Source organism: Rattus norvegicus, chromosome X (assembly GCF_036323735.1).
Source record: "Rattus norvegicus strain BN/NHsdMcwi chromosome X, GRCr8, whole genome shotgun sequence".
Taxonomy (NCBI): domain Eukaryota; kingdom Metazoa; phylum Chordata; class Mammalia; order Rodentia; family Muridae; genus Rattus; species Rattus norvegicus.
The window spans coordinates 15,447,911-15,472,526 of NC_086039.1; the positions used below are offsets into that span (position 1 = coordinate 15,447,911).

The 24,616-nt window shown below is 38.9% G+C and overlaps 1 protein-coding gene across 8 annotated transcripts in view; it reads right to left on the reverse strand.

Moving 5' to 3' along the window:
- Window positions 1-13,304: 13,304 nt before the first annotated feature.
- Sytl5 (synaptotagmin-like 5) overlaps window positions 13,305-24,616 on the reverse strand; it is a 241,446-nt gene continuing 230,134 nt past the window's right edge. For 7 of the 8 annotated variants that reach the window (XM_063279916.1, XM_063279914.1, XM_039099627.2 and 4 more), the window contains 4 exons: window positions 21,315-21,423; window positions 19,573-19,708; window positions 14,987-15,195; window positions 13,305-13,705 (listed from right to left, as the gene is read on the reverse strand). In XM_063279916.1, the coding sequence (XP_063135986.1) occupies window positions 13,563-13,705; window positions 14,987-15,195; window positions 19,573-19,708; window positions 21,315-21,423 (597 nt within the window). In that variant the 3' untranslated portion in view covers window positions 13,305-13,562. 8 annotated transcript variants of the gene reach the window in all.

A 24,616-nucleotide genomic window follows, 5' to 3' on the forward strand; every position in this document is an offset into this window, starting at 1 on the left:
CCTTGAATACTGAGAAAAAATGTGAGAGGAGCAGTATTGATTCTGAATTTTCAGGTATATTCTATACAACACATAAAATGATAACATCGCACTGTCTTACTGACTGCTAATAGCTCATTGATCATTCATTCATTCATCAGCATGTATTGCAAACCACCATAGTTCATTGATTCCAAGGTACATATTTCTTTTTAGATTTTAACATCTCTGAAGTAACAATATCTTCAAAACAATAACGTTGTTCTCAGTCAAGGTCCCGGTGGGAAACATAACAGACTCAAATGGAAATTAAAGAGGGCATCATGAAAGTAGTATTTTGTAATGGTGTGGGCATGGGGTAAAAGAACTCAATGGGAGATTTTGAGGCATTCAAATGTGACTGCAGTAAGAAACATCTATCCTAGGCTTGAACACGGCATGCCTATGGGAACCTAGAAAGAACAATATGTATAGTTTTGTTAGAAGTCACAGAGGGGAGCAATAGTAGAGGAACACAACTTTGGGATCAGTCAGAAGAAAGTACTCTAAATAAAACCCAACGACTTTTTCCTCCTGTTCTCTGAGCTCTTGCTGTTGGCTGAAGCTCTTTCAAACCAACCAAAATCCGCAGTGTAAAGGAGCAAAACGGAAAATTTTGGAGAGTTTTAGAGAGTACATGTGGGAGAACAAACCAAACTACCCAGTACAGTTCATCCACTTGGGCCCTTACCATTTATACTTCTTTGGGTGTTTAGCGTTTATAACTGTTTATCTGTTATCAGCTGAGAAGGAAGACATTCCTATATACTGTTTCCACAGCAGGGTGATGACAGATAACAATAATGAATTTTACATTTCAAAATGTTGGAAGAAAGTTCAGTAAATGTTTGTGGCTCCTATCAGCTTCTTTTGTCCAAATAAAATCTTACCCCACAGTACAGGGATCACACAAAGTTTGCCAGTTATATGCTCCAAAAGTCATCAGACTATAGCCCACAGGCTGGCCATTTGGTTTTGCTAGCTAAGTTCTAGTTGGGACACAGCCACATACATTCTTTTTTTTTTTTTTCCGGGGCTGGGGACCGAACCCAGGACCTTGCGCTTCCTAGGCAAGTGCTCTACCACTGAGCCAATCCCCAACCCCAGCCACATACATTCTTTCACATACTGTTTATGGCTGTTTTAGTACTAGAACAGCAGAGAGGAGTCATCGTGATTAGGACCATATGGCCCATAAAGTTCAATTTATCATCTTTCACTTTAAGAAAATGGCTTGTCCCATGACTACTGTCAAGGTAGGGCAAAATCAGTTTTGTCAGAATCCTATATGAAGTCTAAAAACTTAGCAACCACCCTTTCTCACTATACAATATAGCCAGAAAACAATGCATCTGGAAGAAAAAGCTAACTAGTCTAATATTTATGGTCGCAGTCCTGCTTCTGTCTAGTCCTGAGATCTGAGTTGATAATGTCACTCGTGTTCTTTTCAAATATTTCTCAGCACTTCAACTTCATTGGCCGCTTCCTCCAGATGAGTAATCCAAACTTCAACTTTTGGAAGGTGTGCTTCCTTAGCGGTCCTATTTAAATTGTTTGGTTGTAGTTTCCACTTGTTAGGATTAATATAGCGCTAAGAAGAGTAATTCACGGGAAACTCCTTGGTATGAAGACCTGCTTCTCTTGTAACCCCATGTGTGAGCAACCCAATTTTCTTTTGAAAATCATCCTACCTGCTTCTCAACCCAAATAAGTTGAGTGGTGTGAGGAATTCATGAATCACCAAGAGGCCTTAAGTTTCAAAGGTGATAATATACTAATGATTCCTATGCCAGCCCCCCTTCTTTAGGTACCAGAACACATAAAACACATTGAAGTAAACATTATGGAAATAGTAAAGGACATTTCATTAGTGGACAATTGGGTTTAAAAATAAGAAGAGATAGTCACAGCTCTAGATCATAATTCCTTTACCCATGCCTTTTAACATTTTGAGGGACAACCTCTCTCTCTCTCTCTCTCTCTCTCTCTCTCTCTCTCTCTCTCACACACACACACACACACACACACACACACACACACACACTCACTTTGAGTCACACACTGTGTTATGAAGGTATTTCTTCATCCTTACTAAATATTATTAGCTGATTCTGCAACTGAACTTTGAGTAAAACATCAAACCAACTATTTTGAGTGATTCATGAGATGTGATAGAAGTAATCAATTTCATTGCATGAACCCAGAGGTACATATTCCTCACTGTGAAATAAGTTCCTCCATCAGATGTATGTAAGTTATCCTTTGAGTGTAAGTGCATGGCATATTCACTTATAGGGAAAAGAACATGTCTTTCCAACCTTAGGGCTACATCACCCATTTTACTTTTATTTTTTATTTAGTTTATTTTTTGACTTTTTATATACAGATTGAATTTTCATTCATTAAGGGGAGGCCAAAGTGAATGCCAGTGCCAGAGTCCAGATGTGGGAGACAAGTGAGCAAAAAGCAAAGTAAGGGACAGATGCAATAGCTAAGAGCAAAGAGGAATCTTCCTGCACCACTTTGACCGTTCAAATGGAAACTACACATTCATCTGGTCCGTGTCAGCTCAGCAAATGCCCGTGTCTTCAGAGACAAAGAAGTGTAAAAACAGTAAGACTAGAGGTCACATAATCAATCTTCAAGGACATACAATCCATCTTCCAGAGTTCAGAAGAACAGGGAAGACAACGTGGTACAGAGATTGGGAAAGTGAATTTAATGACACCACAGTTTGCATCAGGTGCAGGATGGCAGACAGTTTTAGTCTCACGGAAATATTCCATTCAGAAGCTTAGAAGCAAACATGTTAAACATTTAAATATTATTACTAATTTTGTACTAAACGTGTTAATGTAAGCAAATAGGAACAACAAAATAGCCAAATGAATGGAGACTACTTATCATCTCTTGAGATCAAAACACTGATTTCTCAGAGTTCTATACACACATACATACATACACACATCACTGAAAATTTTGTGAAGAGGACTGGTATCATATTAAGTGCACTTACTACAGGAAACACTGAAGTATCAAATTAAAAAAGACATGAAAGGACCTTAAATGCAAATTGCTAAGCAAAAGCAGCAAATCTGTAAAGAGTCTTCATTATGTTTCTGTATTTATCAAAACAAGCAGTATAAAGTATCACCTTAAGTTAAAAATAATGTCCATATATTCTATCGTCAGTTCTAAAGTAAATGTGCGCCAATGCTTCAAGGGGTTAATTAGGAGGAACTGTGGAGATAAATAGTATCAAAACCCTCTGTAGCTTCTGTTCAGCTTCTGTTGTAGTTTTCTGTTCAGGTTCTGTTCTATAAACCCAGATTTTCTCTAAGCAATAAAATCGATTCACTAGAAACAAGCAAAATAAGCCAACTTCTTACAAGAAAAATAAGTTAGGAGACTATGTTGGCAAGTGAATGACCATGTGTATAAGATGATTCAATAACAGAATTTTGGGTAAATTGCCCCTTTTGTCTTTCCCAAATAAGCCTCACTCAATAACACAATGATTCATACATGTTCATGAGACATTGAAAATGTGCCATCCTTGTGTAATTCAACAAACCCCTAGACTCATCTATAGGTCCCAGAAAACCTTGACTTTCTCATCAATACAATGCTTACCCAAGGAATTGGAGACCTGGACCCAGTACAGTCACAGAGCTGGGCCAATACCTGAGCTGAGGATATATTTCTCAGATCAATTTAATTCCATTTAATTTTGATGCTGAAGACTGAATTTAGGGTCTCACACATGTGAGGCCAGTGCTCTAACATTGAGCCCCAGCTCAAGTCTTTTAAAAAAGTTTTATTTTGGAGACCAGACCTTCCTAACTTGCCCAGGCTAGCCCCAAACTTGTGATCCTCCTGCCTTAGCATCCCAAGTAGATAGGATTAATTACAGCTGTGCTCCACCACTTTATGGTTTTGATATTAAATATTTGTATGGCATTTATATTGAGGCATACTTCATTGATGGGAAATATACAAAGGAAGTGCTAGGGAAAGGCAACTTTTATTGCCCCTTTGTTCTTAGTAATTTATGTCTAGCCCAAACTGACATACCCTATGCAGCAAAACCACCTCCTTGTCTCATAGGAAACTGTCCCTTAGAAAGCTATTTACCCGCTCAGAATTTGCTCTTCAGGGACAGGATCTCTGTCGCATCCATACACTCAAGCAGCCCCCCCACCCCCCGTTAATAACGTATTCTTCCTGAGAGCAGTTCCTCACCTCATTTTATTGCCAAAGAATGCCTCTGAGACCTTGGGAAGGTGCCAAGGTAACTTGCCTGCTCATCTAGCTGTTTTGCAAGTAAATAATGTTAGCATGGTTTCTGAGGTGACAGGGAAGAGTTTAAATTAAATAATGATATTTCCAGAAACCCTCATGAAAAGAAAATCAATGAAAGTGTCTCTTAAACCCCTTGTGTATACTCCACCAATCTGAAGAGCATCAGAGAGAGTTTAAAAAAGAGTTTAAATGTCCCTTTCTCCAAGCAACTGACAACCAATAATCTCTATTGAATATCTGTTTATGAAAAGAAAAGATATTTACAATTCTCGATGATACTTCCAACTCTGAGTGATGCCAGATTAAATATTCTAGCACTCCATCACTTTGTGCTAGAGTGGCTCCCCTCCTTCCTTGTTCCTAAAAGACATGAAAATAAAGCCTCTCTTTGGGCCTTGTCAAATCCTATGCATTCTGACAAACAAGTTTGAAGTTTATAATGTCAAAATCAATGATTGTTAAGTAAAGTATTTTTGGGGTACAATCAGATTCCCTTTTTAGCCGAAGTATATTTAACATAGAGATAAGAATGTATTCTTCTGATTTAAATACATATCTAGTTCTCTGACCTGCTACCAGATTCCAGTGATTGAAACTTTGCTTTAATTATGTGCATTAATTCTGACCTCAGAACTTTCTTCTGTGTTAAAATATTGGATAAAAATTTGAGCATTTTGGCATTCCTGGCCTACACCAAACAAGTACTTAATTTTACCTTCTTAAGGATTCTTCTCCAGGATACGTTGATGAATTTTAAATAAAGTGCAACTGATAATATTTGAAATAATATGCCTTACTCACAGCGACACATTAGCTTGTGTTTCCATGGAGTGTGTTTTGACAGAGTGGTAAATTTGTTTATTCAGATTAAAAGCATGATCTTGAAAACTAGTCCTGCAAGAAAGGCAGGTTTCCTACATATGTCATGGAGGGTATGGATGGGTCATAGCAAAAGACAGCTTCTAGCCCAAGAGAAGATCTGAGGAAGGGTTAGTAACGTCAGGAAAGTGGGGTTGTTGGATTGCTACCCTGTTCCTCAAAAAACAAAACCTGACCATAGATGTTTAATTTCAGCATATTTAAACATGTTCTGTAATATTCATCAACTAATTGATTGAAACTGAAATCCTGACCTGAAGGAAACTAATACATGTGTCAGCATTCCATGACCATCATAAATGCTTCAGATTTTAAACCATGGTTTGTTGACTTCATTGCTTTTGGTTCTCTAGTGGCAGGCCAGAGAAGTCTTGGCAAAAAAGTATGATAAAACTATTTCCTTTATGGTTTGGATGGATGGAACAGGAGGGGTCCAGGATCCTAATAGCTCCTTCAAGGGCATGTACCTGGTAACTTGAAGGTCACATGATGATACATCTTTAAAACATTTTACTACCCACCAATACTGATTAAGCATTATTACATGGCCTTTGGGAGACCTATAATATTCAAACTATAGTATTTCTCAAAATAGGTACCTCTTAAAACATATTTCATACACTGGGGGCCATTTTATTGTATATAGAATGTTTAATATCCAACCCAGCATCTAAGGAAAAACAGTTAAAATGTTATTTAAGTTAACTCACTTTTTCGTAGAAGTTTTAATTTTTTTTCTTTTTTCTTTCTTTTTTTTTTTTTTTTCGGAGCTGGGGGCCGAACCCAGGGCCTTAGCGCTCTACCACTGAGCTAAATCCCCAACCCCTAGAAGTTTTAATTTTGCCTGCCATATTTATGTACATTACTTCACCAGGTATCTTCAATTTTCTAAATAGTTATTCATGTGTGTATACATGAATGTACCATAGTATGCACACGAAGGGCAGAGGGCAACCCTTGGGAGTCATTGCTTTCTTTCCACTATGGGTTCTGGGGATAGAATTATGTCATCATGCTTTCAGGGTCAAGTACTTGTATTTTGTGAGCCATCACACTGGCCAGCATCATAGTTATTCTAAGATAGATTGGTTATATCCATTTTACAGTCAAGCAGACCAAAGCCTATTTTGGATAAATTACTTCTAATGGTTGGTATGTATTTGAATATTTGGTAATATTTGAACTGAGGACTTCTGAGACTAGGGTTAAGTTTTTCCACTTTATCCTGTTTGTATTGTGCTGCGTTTGGATGAGACATGACCCCTTAGGTTTACAAGTTTGAACACTTGGAACCCAGTAGGTGGTGCTATTTGAGACAGTTATGGGATGTTTAGGAGATGGGGGTCTGTCTTCTAAATAAAGCATCTCTCAAATTATAACTCTTTTGTAGTGGTGTATCACAAGCAGTTTGATAAGACTTACCACAAGTGCTTCTGGAGATTTTTTGGAGCAATGTTATTATGTTTGGAGGAATTCTATGGAATCACAGTATTCATTTCACAGTTCAGATAATTTTCCTAATTTTTAATATGGCACAACATTTCTGATTTTCTAGTACACATTGTAGAGGAATTTTAATCCAGCAATATGGCTGCACTGATCACATCCAAATTCTAGTTCTGTGAGATCTGGCTGGAATTCAGACACAACCTTAGTACACACCTTTATTTCCTGTGGCTGGACTCCTTTAGTACACACCTTTATTCCAAACAATGAATAATTGAGGGGCATACAAAGTGATGGATCAGAGTAATATTTAACAGAATGAGTCACAGATAGAATACACCCAACTCTCAGGGGAAAAGCTATTTAAGAGCAGTGGGTTGGAGAGAAGGGAGGGAGGGAAGGAGGGAGAGAGAGACAGAGACAGAAACAGACAAAGAGAGACAGACAGAGAGAGACACAGAGAGAGAGAGAGAGAGAGAGAGAGAGAGAGAGAGAGAGAGAGAGAGAGAGAGGGAGAGTTGAGTTCAGTGCAGTGGAATTGAACTCAGTTTGTCAGTGAGTTGGGAGTCAGTGCAGTGAGCGCAGTGCAGTGGAGTTGAGTTTGTTCATGAGTTCATGCAGTGCAGTGCAGGGCAGCAGAGGCAGCTGACATCAGGGAATAAGAAGAAGTCATAAGATTAGAACAAAATGCCAAAGTTAGTTTGAGGACAAGCAGAGCAATTTGGTAAGAATCTAAGAGAAGCCAGATTGAATCAGTCTGTTTAGAGAGGAGTTCGAGCCAGAACAGTTGAGTTGAACCAGTCAGCCCGAGATCAGAAAGAACTAGAAAGGGTGAGCTTATTAGGCAGTGAGTCTCAGAGGCTGAAAACATTCTAGGCTGCATTAGATTGTACACAGGCTGGAAGCTTCCAGGACGAGGCCTAAGTTAGCAGATGGAGGCAATGAGCCTTGGAGAAGACAATTGCATCAGCGAATAAAGGTTACATTTACAATACATTTGTCCATGCTGTTTCTTTTCTTAGTTCAAAGGCCATAAAGGACAATATTGTAGCAGGAAATGTCCTGCTAATCTTTAGTGGCAGTGTTCAGATCAATGTGTTGTATTGCATTAAAAAAAAAAACAAAAACAAAAACAAAAGTAAAAACAAAACCCAACACTGATCACAACAGCTACAGCTTTGCAGTTTCAGAGGATTCTTGGACTTGATATTTCTACCAACTTCATTCCTACAAGTAGGGCTTGCTGTTATTCTTTCTATGGCTTTCTCCTTTCCAATTAAATTTAAATCATGAAGTATCAAAGGATCGCATGACTCCCATTGCTGGGAGTCAGGTGCGTGCACAATTCATCTGTTGCTTAAGTACTTAATTATCATTAGCTATGTATTAGTGACCTTTTAAAGAAAAGGGGGTATAGGGTGTTCCAAACTGGCATTGTTTTTGTGCCCTAGAAAAACTACATTCTCATAAATAAGTTCAGTGATGAAAACAAGAGAGTACAATGAGAGCCGATTCTGTTCCTCTGTTGCAAGTGCTATTTATGTAACCGAGAGAAAATCGGGTGTTTAAGATTGTCTATCTCCTTCCTCATTTTTTAGTTTATTCATGGGAAAATCAGAAACTGGAATCTCCAAAAAAGGAGTGAAATATTCCACTAAGGTTGTCTTGTAGTCTCCAGAAAGCTGATAAGCTGGGATAGCCTGAAGCATCTACAGACGTCCCAATAAGCATTGACACAATTCACCAGCTAAGGTCTGTCATTTACATTGACATAGTTTGCCAACGTTCCCTCCCACAGCTTTCCCTCAGATACCCTAGTAATCATAAGCATTGTGTCTCTAACAGTGATGAAGAATCACTTGTCTTAAGCCAGGGTCTAGCGAGCCTGAAGAACAAGGCTGTGCAAACTAGAGTAAAAGCCCTCCTTCTAGGCTTTTGAGTGACAGGCCAGTTACTTTCTTCTATAACCTTTAGATTGTTATTTTGTTACATGTAGGAGAAAACCGCCTGACTGTTGCAAGTTGCTACTTCTTCACCAGTACTGGATACTGCAATCAGAGGGATGCTGTTAAAGTACATGCTATTTTGACTTTCTTCGGCTCAGAAATCTCAGCAGTTCCCATTTCATGCAGTCAATGACCCAAACTCCTAGTTAGGATATACAGGTCTTTATCCATCCTTGCTCTGTTTGCTCCTTCCCACACTCACTTTGAAATGGTGGTTTTTAAAAATATGATCGGGATGTAAAATGAGTAAATAAATTAATTAACAGAAAAGAAAAAAGTGCTTGCTAGCGTAACGTTCTGTGGTGTTATTTTTGTGCCCTTCTGACTTATTTCACAAATACTTTTGATCCGCTACTTTTAGCCAAGCACTGGGGATAGAGCTGTGCAGATGTGTTGCCCTGGCCCTTATGAATCTTACATAAAGGGGAGATAGCAGACATGGGCATCAGGTTCATTGCATGAATAATTTATTGTAATTATAATAGGTGCAGTGGAGGGGAAATAAAGGCCAACTTCAGAACAGGATCAAGAAGGTTTTCCTGAGGAAGTAGCATCTAAGACTGGGATTATTTCTGGGGATTTGGCTAATGACGACAAGAAAAGTACACAGGGTGGCTAAAGAGGAAGGGAGGACAGGGAGGGGAGGCCCAGCCTGGGATGCACTAGAGAAAAGGCAGTGACCTTCTCAGACTGGGCCATATACAATAATTTGTATTTTATTTTCATTTCAATTGAAAGCCCATGGAAAGTTGCATAGATCACTTGGGATGGTCATATATAATCTCTATAATGACAAATGAGTACAGTCATGTGCTAATGCTAGATCATAGATACAATAGTGTTCACTATAAAGTTCTTTCAATTTTTCTGTATATTTGGACATTGAAAATACCATTTTGAGATGAATCTCATAGGGAGTGTATTGGAATGATGGAGAACAAGAATGGCTGTAAAAACAACAGCCAGAGAGATAGCTCACTTGGTAACGTACTTGCAGAACAAGTCTGATTACCTAGGTTCGATCCCCAGAGTCCCCGTAAAGTGGAAAGAGAGAACTGACTCCACAGAGTTATTCTCTGGCTCTATGTGTGCATGTAACACACACAATGTATATACACACAATAAATAATAATACATAATTTTTAAATGATTAAAGTTTGGAAACTTGCTGAAATAGTCATGAAAAGTAGTAATGTTAGTGTGGACTTGGGTGCTATGGTGGGGATAAGGAAGCTTAAGTAGACTTATGATTCCCTGACTGACTTTGCCTCAGGGCAAAAGAACAGTGAGAAATAAAAATCAGCGATCAGCCTGGTTACTGTCACTTGTTAGAAGATAGATGTCCTAAGTACTGAGGTAGAAGGGGCTAGAACAACAAGACTCCATAACAGGAATGATAACAAAATGCTTAGTTTGATTACAGTTCCAAAGAAAGTCCCCTGAAGGAGATGTCATCCTGGCAGTTAGATTACGGTTGTCATCACTACATAAAACTACAGAAATAAATCCTTGAGAAGGGAAATCTTACGTGAGACTGAATAGAAAGAAAGAATGGGAAGCTAGAACGATACCAGACTGGGTATACAATCAGATACGCCAGACTGGGCAGTCTCTGGTATATCTAGAGAACAAAAGAAAATAATTAGCATTTTATTGAGGAAAGAGGTAGTAACACGGATTATTTTGGAAGCAAGCTCATCTGTCAGACAGTGTCTTTGGAAGTTGGCAAGCTTGGGTTGATGATCAGCATCAACTGCTATGTAAATTGGGTCTTAAAGTCATAGTGGATCTTTTGGTTACATAAGGCTTGCAAGGCATCCTACGGAACAGATATTTATGACTTATATGTTATTTCCTATAATTTCTCAGCTTTATACTGGGCAGGAATAAGTAAATTGGATTGACAGATTTTTCTCAGGGTCTAGAGCTGAGAAGTAAATCTTCATTGGATATGAAAGTCTGACGTTGTAAGCATGTGTTATCATGGAAGTCGGATAGAAACAAGGAGAGAGAGCTCCAAAGAGAAGACGTTAACAGTTATGCAGTTATGCTGAGAATTATCAGAGGCAGAAGGGAAGGAGCAAGTAATAACTAGAAACAGAAAAAGTCTGGGGTGTGTGATTTTCATACTTCCTTTCATCAATTTTTCTTTGTTTCTGATCTCTTTTAGATACACAGGAACCTATGGGTATTCATTCTTCATATACATGTCTAATTCTATAGGGTAGATGCATGTAAGAGGATAGCTGGATGATATAATTTATGAAATAAAAATTATATATATACCATCTACATAAACACACACACACACACACATATATATATAATTTTTTTCAAAGTGTTTGTCCTTTTAAAAAGAAAAGTCTGTTGAGAAAAAGCATTAAGCATAGATGGATTAACCATATTTCCTGTGGCATCTGATAACACTGACTGAACATACTCAATGGATTCCTATAAGGTAATAACCTATAGGCATAGAAAAGACTAACGCTAACAGTAAGTATACTTTCATGCAGAAGTGGTGGGCAAAGCCACTCCACAGGCTTTAAGCACTTGAATTTTATACTCTTCATAGACTTTTACCTTTGACACTGAGTCTCATTATATAGTCCAGGCTGATGCTGAACTTGCGGTCCTCCTGAACTAGTCTCCTGAATGCTAGGTTTCTAGTTATATACCAACACCTCCACTTGTATTTTGAGTTATTATTTTGCACACAATTTTAGAAAGAGAGTGTGAGCTGAAGATGTATGCCTTTTATTTACATGAAGAACCAGAATGAGGGTTTTTTTTTTAAATTTCTTTTGAATATGTGGGGTTTGGTTTATAGAAATACCCAGTTAGATTGGTTTGTGTATTAATAGGAAGACTATTAAATATATTCTTAAATCAGTTTTGAAATTTCAAAAATATATCTAAAAATGTGTAACAACTATGTTGAATGAATCTGAACATGGTTTTCATTTTTCTATGACTAACATTCATTTGTTGTATTTAAAAGGGTTTTCATGTACATTTTTATTTTTATTTTTATATTCATTTATTTATTTATTTATTTTTGATGCATGGGGTGCCACTGAGATATGGTCTGACTGTATAGCCCAGAATAGCTTAAAATTCTCTACGTAGCTAAGGCTCGCCTTGAACTCCTGATCCTCCTGCACAGTACCAGTGGAAGCAGAGGCAAGTGAAGCAATGACATCTGGCATAGACCATGTATGTTCAGGTTTAAATAATCAGACTCTGATATGCTTTCTTTGACATGTGATCCTTGATAATCACAGAGTCATGTCAAAGTTACGTATGGGTTAAGTCCGGATTCAGTCACAGGCTCTACAGGACTTTGAGCAAGTTACCTCAGCTCTTTGGACCACAGGGTTGGAACTCACAAAATGACCAACCAGGCTTGGCATCCCCTGAGGGTTTAACTGACTGTGCAAGTAAATTTGGTAGTTTAGGTTTGGCATCAAAGTGCCAGGACGTAAAACATGGGTTCAACTACCGGCCTCTGTTCAGCATCCTTTCTACCACCATCACTCATATCATGGCAACAGTCGACAAGGCATATTTCCTTTTGAAACTTTGGACTTAGCCATATGGCTTCCTTTTGACCAATGAGGTATACTACACGTAGGTGCCTAAGCAATGAGGCCTATCCAATTATACCTCTGTCACTACCAGGCTATTCCAGTCTAATGAGGATGAGAAAGAAGCATCTAATTTACATCCTCAGGCTTGGAAGTAGGAAGCAGAGCTTTCCTAGGCAACCTTCATAGGCATAAGAAAGTTTTCATTTTAGGTCATTGACCTTTGGGGTGCTTTGATACTTACTGTTATAATATCAGAAGAAAATAGTAAGAACTTTGGTGAAAGTGAAGGAGAGACCATGGAGTCTCCTATAGCAGCACAGGAGAAGGGCAGCATACTATCTCCCGTTTCAGTTAACTAGTCTCACTAGTGAACAAAATGTAGAGATATGAATTGGCTGGCCCTTACTTATTATTTCCATTTACTGAATTGCTTAAAATATTTGACAAAATATATTTTTTGTACTTTCTTGTAACAGAGTTCTCAAATTGCTAGATTACCATCAAGGTAACCTATGACTCTACCTTCCAATTTTCTACACACATGCTAGTATGTATCTGTGTTTTGTTTGTGTGTGTGTGTGTGTGTGTGTGTGTGTGTGTGTGTGTGTGTGTGTGTTAGTGAGAAACAGAGGGAGAGGGAGGGAGGGAGAGAGAGAGAGAGAGAGAGAGAGAGAGAGAGAGAGAGAGAGAGAGAGAGATCACACATAATCATTTAGTTATCTTTACCTTGAAAAGGAGGCTGGAGTTTATGATAAATTCTGTAATTACCAAAGTCCCACCAGTACAACCTGAAACATTACCATCTTCATCCCGAAGTTTGCCACTATAACAGCAGTCTACCCTGTCCTCCAAACAATCCCCAGGCCATCCCACAATAAATATAAGAAAAAGAGGCCAGTATCTTTTTTTGTTATTCTTCAAGCAATCTACCTCCTTCATGTTCCCTTCTCTTCTCAGACTCAACAAACCTTAAGTAACTCAGTTGGGAAAAGAATGGGAACCCCCTATCTAAACAGTATTCTCCAATAAGCTCATAACATTTTTATCAACATAAAGCCTATGAGCCTTTGCACAGTTTTATTGTTGGAAAGGTACACTTCCTATTGTCTAATAAGGGAGACCCGAGTAAGTGAACACATAAAAGGATATGGGTTTTTACTTTTGTTTTGTTTTTTGACAATCAGCAATATCCTAAATGTTCACAGTACTGACATGTTTCCTATTATGCCCTAATACTCTTCAGTGATTTCAAAGCCCCAGTCTTTTCACTGAGAGGAAACAGCTGGCAACCAGAGATGTATTTTTGGGAGAACTGGTGCCCTCAGAGCCTACATTTTGCCATGCTAGAACGTAGCATGAGAACTCCTTCTACAGATGTCCCAGGGTTGTCAGCCATCTTTTGCCAAAGGCGTTGTTCTTCCCCACGAGAGTCCATCCAGTCCACAGCCTTCCCATGGCTAATACCTAAAGAAGGAAAAGACAACATTTCACACAAGTGGACTTCCTAGAAGGTAAAGAACAACCTCTGAGGGGAAGTTTTAAGAAGAAATCCTTTTGGCCTCTTCTCAGGTCCCATATGTAGTAAGGTGCTGAAATGAATCAGTGTTTTGAATCCCCATGACTTCCTTCTGCTTAGGTTGTGCAGAGAAATCAGAATGGCTCCTGATATTTCATTTCTACCCTACTTTGTAGCTTGGCAGAAAACTGGCTCATCTAAACCAAGTTAATGTGAGTTCAGATATGTACCACGACTACTTCTCTGACCCTTGGAGATTTCAATTTTACTGGCATATGTACCCCTGTTTTCCTTAATGTATAAAAATGTTTTCATATAGATGGAGTCTTTCTCAACCCAAATGCCATGGCTTATGGTTGGCCTAAGTTATGGGGTAAAGTGATTTGGGGTAACTGCATGTGCACTCCTAGTGCTAAAGCATTCGGCCGTTACAATATGTCTCCCCACCCAGTTCATACCCTGCTATATTTTATGAGTTATGTGCTTTCATTTTGTGTTGTTTAGTTTTCTATCAACATGACACACTTTTGGGTCATTGAAAATATACCAATATGATTGGCCCCTTGAAAAGCTATAAGCGGTCCTAGGTTATGTATGAAACAAGCTGTACAAACAAGTAAACAGCATCCCACCATGGTTCTGCTTCAGTTTCTGCCTCTAGGTTTCTGCATGCAGTTCCTGCCTTGATTTCCCATCATGGTGATCTATAATTTGTGAAGTGAAATAAACCATTTCCTCCCCAAGTTATCATTGTCTTCATGATAGCAACAGAAAGCAAGCTAAGACATATTGCTCTTATGAACAATGTTAGGTGTTGTTTGTAGAGAAAATTCAGTTTCCATTCAACTTGATCATAGTTGAGCTGAAACACTAGACAGTGAAAAGATGTTTCAGTAATGGTGATTTTAGGAGTCCCTCCTCTCCTATCAAATTCTGTGCTGTCTTGGAGATCTTTACGTGAGAAAAACTTGAGGTAAGACCCAAAAAAAGTACTTGAAATTCACTTATATGAATGTATTAAGATTTTTCTATTAAGGTACCAAATATTAATACAACATTTCTTCGACTTAAAGCCTAAGGATACAAGGTTACCATAGAAACACACTGATTATTTCAGGGATTAGTTGTAGCTCAAACAGCATGATAATCTACCACACATTTACACTAGTAGTAACCACAGCATTGCTCATTCTAGTCATACATGAGCTCCAGCTCACCCAGGTCCTTACCGCTTCCGGAATTTAAACGAACACCTCCTAGAAAGATGTTGCTGGAAAAGGCCTCCTTATCCCAGATGGTGAGTTCTAGGCAAGCATTCTGTATATCCTGAGGATACAGACCGCTGAATATGAACACATGGTTCCACTGAGGATTGACACTCTTTTTTACAACTGCAGTTTTGTGCTTGGTGGCTTTGTTATCATCAGGAAGCAGGTAGCTGTGAAAGGAAACAGTCAGTGGGAAAGTAAGCAAAACAATTTGCTACCCGTGAGCTGACACTTCAATTCCTCACAGTTCTTTGGAATTGAATGTGAACACAATATGCACAGTTGATGTTCTCTCCCTGGTTTTTATAAACTTAAACAATATTTTATTTGGAGAGACGACTAATGCTACAATAGTAAAATGCCCTCCTTTCATTTCTGACTACAGTTTCTGTCTTTCCAAATCCTTCCAAATATTTGGTTCTCCATCTGGTAAAGAAAAGACCCTCCTGGTGGTAGCCACTATTGAAAGCTTTGCTTTGTGCCTTCTGGGTCATCTGTTAGCGGATTTGCAGGCACAGTAGATAGGTTTTTTTGGTAGGTTTTCAGCTTTCTGCCTCAAATGCTGTGCTATCAGGTTACTAGGTTCTGTGTGAGTTTTCTCCATTATGTTCAGAGCACCCCAAAGTTACTGAACACGAAATGCTTGAAGGGCAATTCTCAATCAGTAGGTTTTGCAAAAGGGTTGATGAGTTCCCTAGTTCTTTGAGGGATACTCCTAAGGGCCATTGTATGTAGGTCTTGTTGCTTCCCCGGTGGAAATGAACTCTAGTGGCCTACAGTAATAACCTTCTCATTAACAGATCTTTTAAATCCATTTCCCCTCTCTCTTTTGCTTCATGGTATATATATATATATATATATATATATATATATATATATATATATATATATATATATATATTTTTGCTGGTGTTTCCTACAAGCTCTTCTTAGGTAGACTACTGGCATCCTAGATCCCCTCTATTTTGTTCAGACTCTAACTCACAAACCTCTTTGTGCCTTCATGGTTTAGGAAAGAAAATGAGTGTGTATATGGAATCAGTACATGAGACAATTCCAAAAAATACATGTAAATAGTCAGGAATAAAGAAGATAACTGTGTAATGTGGCATTCCATTTACTATATCAGTCAGCACTAGTAAGTGGGGCAATGACAGAGGGCTTATCTAGGAATGCCCTGGGTTTAATTTCAGAACTATCACCCAAAAGGAAAAAAAAAATTAAATTTATCAGTGAACACTATTATCTCCCAATCTCCATTCTATATTTATTTTTCTTTAAAAAATCCCAGGTTTTATTACCATCTTACAGCTTATTTTATTTTATTTTTTGTATTCCCGTCATTTAAAATCTCTGGTTCTAAATTTGCGCATGCCATATTTGTTTATACTCTCTTGCAACTCATCGAGCCACAGAACTGGGTTCTGGCCGATGGAATGCTAGAAGTGGCTCTGTGAAACAGTTATGGGCACTTCCTACCAGCCCAGGTTTGCATAGGACAGCTGAGCCCTGCAGAGCTGGCTGTCCTCATCCATGGGGAAGATGACATAAAAACAAAACAAAACAAAGCAAGCAAAGCAAAATAAAATAAAACAGCTTTTGGGATAGACCCTGCTCCAGTTGTTCAGGGCCTACATGAAGACCAAGCTGCACATCTGCTACATAAGTGTGGGGAGGCCTAGGTCCAGCCCGTGTATGTTCTTTGGTTGGTGTTCAGATTCTGAGAGCCCCAAGGGTCCAAGTTAACATATTCAGTTGTTCCTTCTGTGCAGTTCCTATCCCCTTTGGGGTCGCAATCCTCCTACCTCTTCCATAAGAGTCCCCAAGCTCTATCTACTCTTTGGCTGTGGTTGTGTGCATCTGTGTCAGTCAGCTGCTGTGTGGAGCGTCTCCCATGGGATAGTTCTTCTATCTGGACTGCCTTGTCTGGCCTCAGTGAGAGAGGAAGCACCCAGCCTTGCAGAGACTTGAAGTACCCAGGAGGTCCTCACCAACTTAGAGGAGAAGGGGAAGGGGGGTGAGGGAAGGATTGTGGGAGGGAGAAACTGGGAGGGGCCAGTGAGTGGGATGTAAAGTGAATAAGTAAAAAACAAAATACACTTTGAAAAAAAAATTTGTCCCTGATAATCAGGATGCTTCCATACCTGCCTTAGATAAATCATCTTTAGTCATTGTTTACATATAAGACAAAATACATTTCTTTAAATGTTTTAGTATTTATTTTTTTATTCTGTGTGTGTGTGTGTGTGTGTGTGTGTGTGTGTGTGTGTGTGTGTGTGTGTGGCGGAGGGAGGAATGTCATGGCATGTATGTAGAGGCCAGAGGACAACCTGCAAGTGTCAGATCTTGGTTTTTACCAGGTGGGTTCTTGTTATCAAAATTGGACCATTGTGTTTGGTGGCGAGCCCGTTTCCCTTTACTTGCAAATCATGTGTGCCCAAGATGTCCTTCTTAAGCCTCAAATATTTTAGTTCACAAGTAGAACCTATGTAATTATGTAATTTACATACCTTATAACATTACCTATGTATCTGTTCTTGTGTTCTCACTGGCTCTTTGAAAATATATTGCAGATCATTTTTAAAGGTATTTATGTTTTTTTCATTTCTTTATTTGCATGTTATAGTGGTTTGTATGTGCTTGGCACTATTTGGAGGTGTGGCCATGTTGGAGGAGGTTGTAGCCTTGTTGAAGTAGGTGTGTCACTGTGGGCATGGACTTTAAGACACTCATCCTAACTTCCTGGAAGTCAAGTCTTCTCCTAGCGGCCTTCAGATGACGATGTAGAACTCTCAGCTCCTCCTGCACCCTGTCTGCCTGCTGCCATGCACCCGCCTTGATGATACTGAATCTCTGAACCTATAAGCCAGCCCCAATTAAATGTTATTCTTATCTGAGTACCCTTGGTCATGGTGTCTGTTCACAGCAGTAAAAGCCAAACTAAGACACATGTACATGGGTGTTTTTCCTATATGTGTGTCTATGCACCATGGGTGAGCAGTAGCTGTGGAAACCAAAAAGAGGGTATCAGATCTCCCGAGACAGTAGTTACTGATAGTTGTAAGCTACCATGTGGCTGTTGGAAATCGAACCTGGGTCCTCTGCAAGAGGTCTGTCCCACCCCTTAGTTCATTTTTAAATTAGCTTAATATTCCAGTATCCAGAAGATAATTCACTCGAAAGTTAGCTTAAAAATAGAATGAGATACTGTTCTTTATTCTTCTTGCTGATAAATTCTCAGGAAGAGAATGTAAATACTGTTCAAACAGTATTAAGTCATCCCTAGAAGGCCATCATAGGCAGAAAAATATGCTTTCCATAAAAGACAGTAAGGAACAGAGTCCTAAACTGGGTGCTGGAGCTCCTGAGGCAAACTGCAGCAGCATGATCCAAAGAAAAGATTTCCTTTATGTTAAAGAATGTAATACATCAATGGAAGACTCTGGTCATCTTTTTCTCCTTATTACAAGGTTCACCAAACTTAAAACATGTGAAAATAAAGGTATGATTTATTTCCTTGTGGGAAAATTCACCTTTACACAGAATCTTACCCTGTGAGCCCGGCTGGCCTGGAACTTGCTACATGTAGCCCAAAATGAACACATACTTATCAGCCTGACTCAGTCTCTATAGTACTGGGACTTCAGGCATTACTATCAAGTCTGGATCACCTTTCAAAAAGGCAACATTTCTGCCTCAAAGACTTATGCCATGGCTTGACATCATGGGAACTTGCTTTATCCCCTATGTTTCATGGGTACTCCGTGAGGTCAACTATCATATCTAATTTATTTTTTTGAAGTATAGCATCTAATGCTTAATATATACACATTTGACTATTTGCTTGAATTAATGAAAACATACGCTTTAGCCCAGTTCCTCTAATTGCATGAGAAGAATTCTCCAGCAGTCAGAAACAAGGGAGATTTGCTATTTGGATTCCCTAGAATAAGCAAGAATATCCATTTAAAGGGCAGTGCTCTTTCAAGGAACTGCCATTTGCTATATATGGTAAATATGAATATAATATATAAAATCTAATTAGGTATATATAATATGCAAAATAATATATAATATGTCAGGTAGTCCTTGTATATATTATGCATATACATACACTCTCACATACTCTCAGGGCAGATGCTGATGTTTTCTGCATTTTACAATGTTCCGTAAGAGAGCAAACCAGCAAGTACTTAATATTTTGTTTGTTGTACCAAATGATAACAGAGCAAAAATAAAAGTCTAATTATACATAGAAAATTGTGCTGTTTTTTTTTTCTCTGAGAAACGAGTCTCCTGGGAAAGTCTTCCAAACTTCAGGGTGATGGGACCTCAGAAAATGGGCTGGAAGCACAGCAAAAGCTGGGACACAAACTCCCATCCATTCTGACATTGCTTTAGGCATAAGAGCAAGGACTTAAGGGGAGCTCTTCCAAACCACATCCGATAAGCTGAGCGTGCGCCCCTTACAACTACCATTGTTTAGTGGCTCATAGTTCCCCTCAACACCAATAAGTATCATCTGACATGAGTTAAAACAAATTTACCCCTTGACGAAGCTGTCAGAAGTGCCCCCTGCTTTTACTGCTGTCAGATTCTTTGCTTCTTTGATGAAAACTTCAAGTATTCCCCCAGAAATGGCAGGTGACTCTTTCTTCTTTCCCTTTTTAAAGATCTTCTTTCCTGCAAAGAGTAGAGGTGGAGGAGATTAGAGAATCTACTTCACAATTTACAAGGGACATCTTCAAATAATTATTTTTTTCTGACAATCAAGCGTTTTGTGATTATATATACAATATGTAGTATAAATAAATATATAAATATGAAAGTTTCCTTCCTAATAGACTTCTTCATAGGTCTTTCATTTTTGTCTAGACTGAAAAATAGACATAAATAAATTAAAACAAATAAATATGTATTTAATTTTTAATTTTAATTTAAACTTAATTTAAATTAATTTAAATGTAAGGAAAATAAATAAATAAAATTTTAGTGTTTGAAAATTTTCTGGATATGTATACAGTACTTCTTGCTTATATCCACCCTACACTCTTTCTGCAGTTCCTTCCAGTACCCCCATAATATATTTCACTCATAAAGTCATTGCCTCTTTTTAATTTTTATTTACTCTCTTTTTTAAAAAATTTAAGCACCTCCCTGTAAAGCTTCTAAAAGAATAGAATGGAAAAGATCCTTCCTGTTCCCCTCACCATCCTGTTCTTACTAAGAAAGAGCTCTGGTGAAAGCCAGACACAAGAAAGACATTTCTATGACTTTGATACATTAAACTAACTTACAAGTGAAATAGTCTATAACTCCCGTTTTATGCAGGATCAGCTCTAGATTCAGTTGTGGTTGGGAGAAAACATTTTCACTTCCCATACTTTTTCTAATGAAATAGGTTCAATATGAGCAGTAACCACTAGGTGACTGCTACTTTTATTTAATACTCTTTGAAATACCTTCCATATATGAACCAATTTATTCCTCACATTTTTAATATTTTTCTTTTATTGCTAAAATTATGATTATATCATTTCATTCTGCCTTTCCTCCACCCAAACTTTCCCATACATCTCTTCTTGCTCTCTTTCAAATTCGTGGTCTCTTTTTTTCATTGAGAGTTATTACATGCCTATGTGTATATATGTATATCCCTTACTATAACTTTATCAGTCTGAATAATTTTACTTGCCTGTTTTTAGGGCTCACTTCTTAGCACTGCCAAAGTGGATGGGGTAAAGATCACAAAGCCTCAATCTGACACAAAGAACTACAGACACCACTCTTTTGACATAAGAAAACTCAGAGCATGAGATGAGTTCCTTTCACAGGGAAACAATGAGGAAAGTGAGCACGAATAGCAAGATAAAGGAATCTGACTAAGATGTTAATGGAAGGAGGAAAAAAAAGAAAAAAAGATCAAATTGATTGCATCTGGATCTTCTCTTTTTTGTTTTGTTTTATGCCAGATATTTTTTTCTTTTCTTTATGAGTAGCTGTGAATGAGTCCATAGAGAAGCTTCCGTGAAATCACATCCCTCACATGAGAGCTCTTTCCTATGTTGGGAAAGATTATGTGTCTTTTGAACTGATGGGTAATGAATCTCCCCATCAGGGTTGGTTTCTAAGTATGGATTTTTGTCATGCATTCCTCTTCTCCACATACACTGTAAAAGACAGTTACTCCAATCCTGTTGCATTATTGTACTGGGAAAGTAACCCTAACTTACTTACTCAGTTGTAGAAACAGAGTGTTACTGATCAGGGCTATTGATTTTTACCCTACCTTGAGGTTGTTCTACTGGAAATATAAGGTTCTCCTCTGGAGGAATATAACGCAAAACAATGGTTAGCTCTCCTTTATATTGAAGGCTAATATCAGGAGCCAACTCCACCTTAACAAGAAGAAATAAGTAAAAAGAAAGTTAGAATACTGCATATCATCGTGTTAAAAGAGCAACTCAGGACTGTCTGTCTAGGGATGGAACTGTTCATCATTTGTTCCCTACCCACATAAATAATTTTTCAACAAAATTCTCTCTTTTTAGATGACCCTAGCTTGTTGACAAAAAAAATAACCAATGCATTTTGTAACATAATAATATACAAAAGATAGTTAAAGTGTAGGGTCATTTTTACGTCTGACAATACATTTTGGGGTATACCCATGGCATCATTTTCATTTTCCAGCCAATTTCTGCTCAGAAAAACATAGAACTTAACACAGTTTTCACTAATCCTGCTGTCGCATCCAAAATGCTTACTTTTTTCATGGACCACTTTTATAAGAATTTGAAGATGCACTAGACATAGACCCTACTTAAATGGAGTTTGGAGGCTGTTAAACTACCTACATTTCAATTCACTAGATTAATGAGCAAAATCACCTCTACAAAGAAAATATATTTTCCTCTGATAAAGTCATGTTCATAAAGAGTTAGCTGTATAAATCTATAAAGTGTTTAATGGCAGGCACATTTGTGGTGGTAAGCATATAAATCATTAAGTATATAACTTAATATTACATACGTTGATTTGTGCACAAGGACAGCTGTCACACTAGAAATGAGGTTAAATAATTTAGGAGAACAAATATTTGAGTGCAAAGTTGTTTCTGGTTTATGTGGCCATGATTGGCCCAAATATAATCCTTCATTTAAGTACAATGCTTACTTCTGACAGTGAATACGTGGAGAATATTAAAACAGGTGCATATGCAGTCCTTCAGTTGCATTGTATGGCTGTTGTGACTTGGCTATAAATAAGTGTGTTAATTGGTTTAAATATGATCCTTCATTTATATAAGATGTTTGATTTAACTGGTACAAAACATTCCTTGGATTGCTCCAAAACAAACCTTCATTTGAATAAGATACCTATATCATCAGTAAAAGTAAACAATTGTGTTACTGGTGCATACATCGTCCTACATTTGCATAGTAAGGCTATTAAGACTGAAATGTGGGCAGGAGGGAGAGCTAGACCTTCAGAGGGGCAGACACGCCTGGGAAGTCAGAGGAGACTACTCTCTGCCCACATTTCTGACTCTAAAGGAAACTGCCTAGTGCCACCTGGGCCCCCTGTACATAGGGCCCCAAGAGAAGGCAGGACAGGCCCTTCTGGTTGCTGCCCTCACAGAGAGCTGAAACCCAGCTCTGAGGAGCGACTTCAGGCCTGAGACCAGAGGTAAGACCAACTTTTCTGCTCCAAGTGACCTGCCTGGTGGACTCAGGACAGACAAAGGCAAAATTCCTCTGGGACCGGGCACTACTGGTTTCTAGCTGGGGCCCGAACCTCGCTGATCCTGGCCCATAGCTCCCTGCTCCCAAACCCCATGAGAGAGAGAGCTCATCACCCAGTAGGTGGGCACTCCTGAGACTGCAGGACAGGAGAGACCTCCAGTACTGCCCACCCTTGCCCACATCCCTGGCCCAAGAGGAAACTGTACAGGGCCTCTGGGAACAGGAAGATGGGGGCACTCAAGCTGCAGGAACTCTGCAGTCCAGGTCTGAAGGGACCTGGTCAAACAGCTCCCTGTACCCAAATCCCATGGGAGGGAGAGCTAGACCTTCAGAGGGGCAGACACACCTGGGAAGCCAAAGGAGACTACTCTCTGCTCACATTTCTGAATCTAGAGGAAAACACCTAGCACCATCTGGGCCCCCTGTGCACAGGAACCTGAGAGAAGGCAGGGCAGGCCTTTCTGGTTGCTGCCCTCACGGAGAGCTGAAACCCAGCTCCAAGGAGCGACTTCAAGCCCCAGACCAGAGGAAAGACCAACTTTTCTGCTCCAAGTGACATGCCTGGTGGACTCAGGACACATGCCCACAAGAACACCTGAAGACTAGTAGACAGGAATGACTATATGCCTGAAAGCAGAACACTCTGTTCCCATAACTGGCTGAAAGAAAACAGGAAAACAGGTCTATAGCACTCCTGACACACAGGCCTATAGGATGGTCTAACCACTGTCAGAAATAACAGAACAAGGTAACACCAGAGACAATGTGATGGCAAGAGGCAAGCACAGGAACCCAAGCAATAGAAACCCAAACTACATGGCATCATCGGAGCCCAATTCTCCCACCAAAGCAAACACTGAATATCCAAACACACCAGAAAAGCAAGATCTAGATTTAAAATCACATTTGATCATGATGCTGGAGGACTTCAAGAAAGACATAAAGAACTCCCTTAGAGAAATGGAGGAAAACACAAATAAACAAGCAGAAGCCTATAGAGAGGAAACACAAAAATCCCTGAAAGAATTACAGGAAAACACAATCAAACAGGTGAAGGAATTAAAAATGGAAATAGAAGCAATAAAGAAAGCACAAAGGGAGACAACCCTGGATATAGAAAACCAAAGGAAGAGACAAGGAGCCGTAGATACAAGCATCACCAACAGAATACAAGAGATAGAAGAGAATCTCAGGAGCAGAACATTCCAAAGAAATCATTGACACAACTGTCAAAGACAATGTAAAATGGAAAAAGCTACTGGCCCAAAACATACAGGAACTCCAGGACTCAATGAGAAGATCAAACCTAAGGATAATAGGTATAGAAGAGAGTGAAGACTCCCGACTCAAAGGACCAGTAAATATCTTCAACAAAATCATAGAAAACTTCCCTAACCTAAAAAAAGAGATGCCCATAAACATACAAGAAGCCTACAGAACTCCAAATAGATTGGGCCAGAAAAGAAACTCCCCCTGTCACTTTTCTGCTCCAAGTGACGTGCAGTAGCAGAAAAAGGTCAAGTAACATATAAAGGCAGACCTATCGGAATTACACCAGACTTCTCACCAGAGACTATGAAAGCCAGAAGATCCTGGACAGATGTCATACAGACCCTAAGAGAAAACAAATGCCAGCCCAGGTTACTGTATCCTGCAAAACTCTCAATTAACATAGATGGAGAAACCAAGATATTCCATGACAAACCAAATTTACACAATATCTTTCTCCAAATCCAGCCCTACTAAGGATTATAAATGGTAAAGTCCAACATAAGGAGGCAAGCTACACCCTAGAAAAAGCAAGAAACTAATCGTCTTGGCAACAAAACAAAGAGAAGACAAGCAC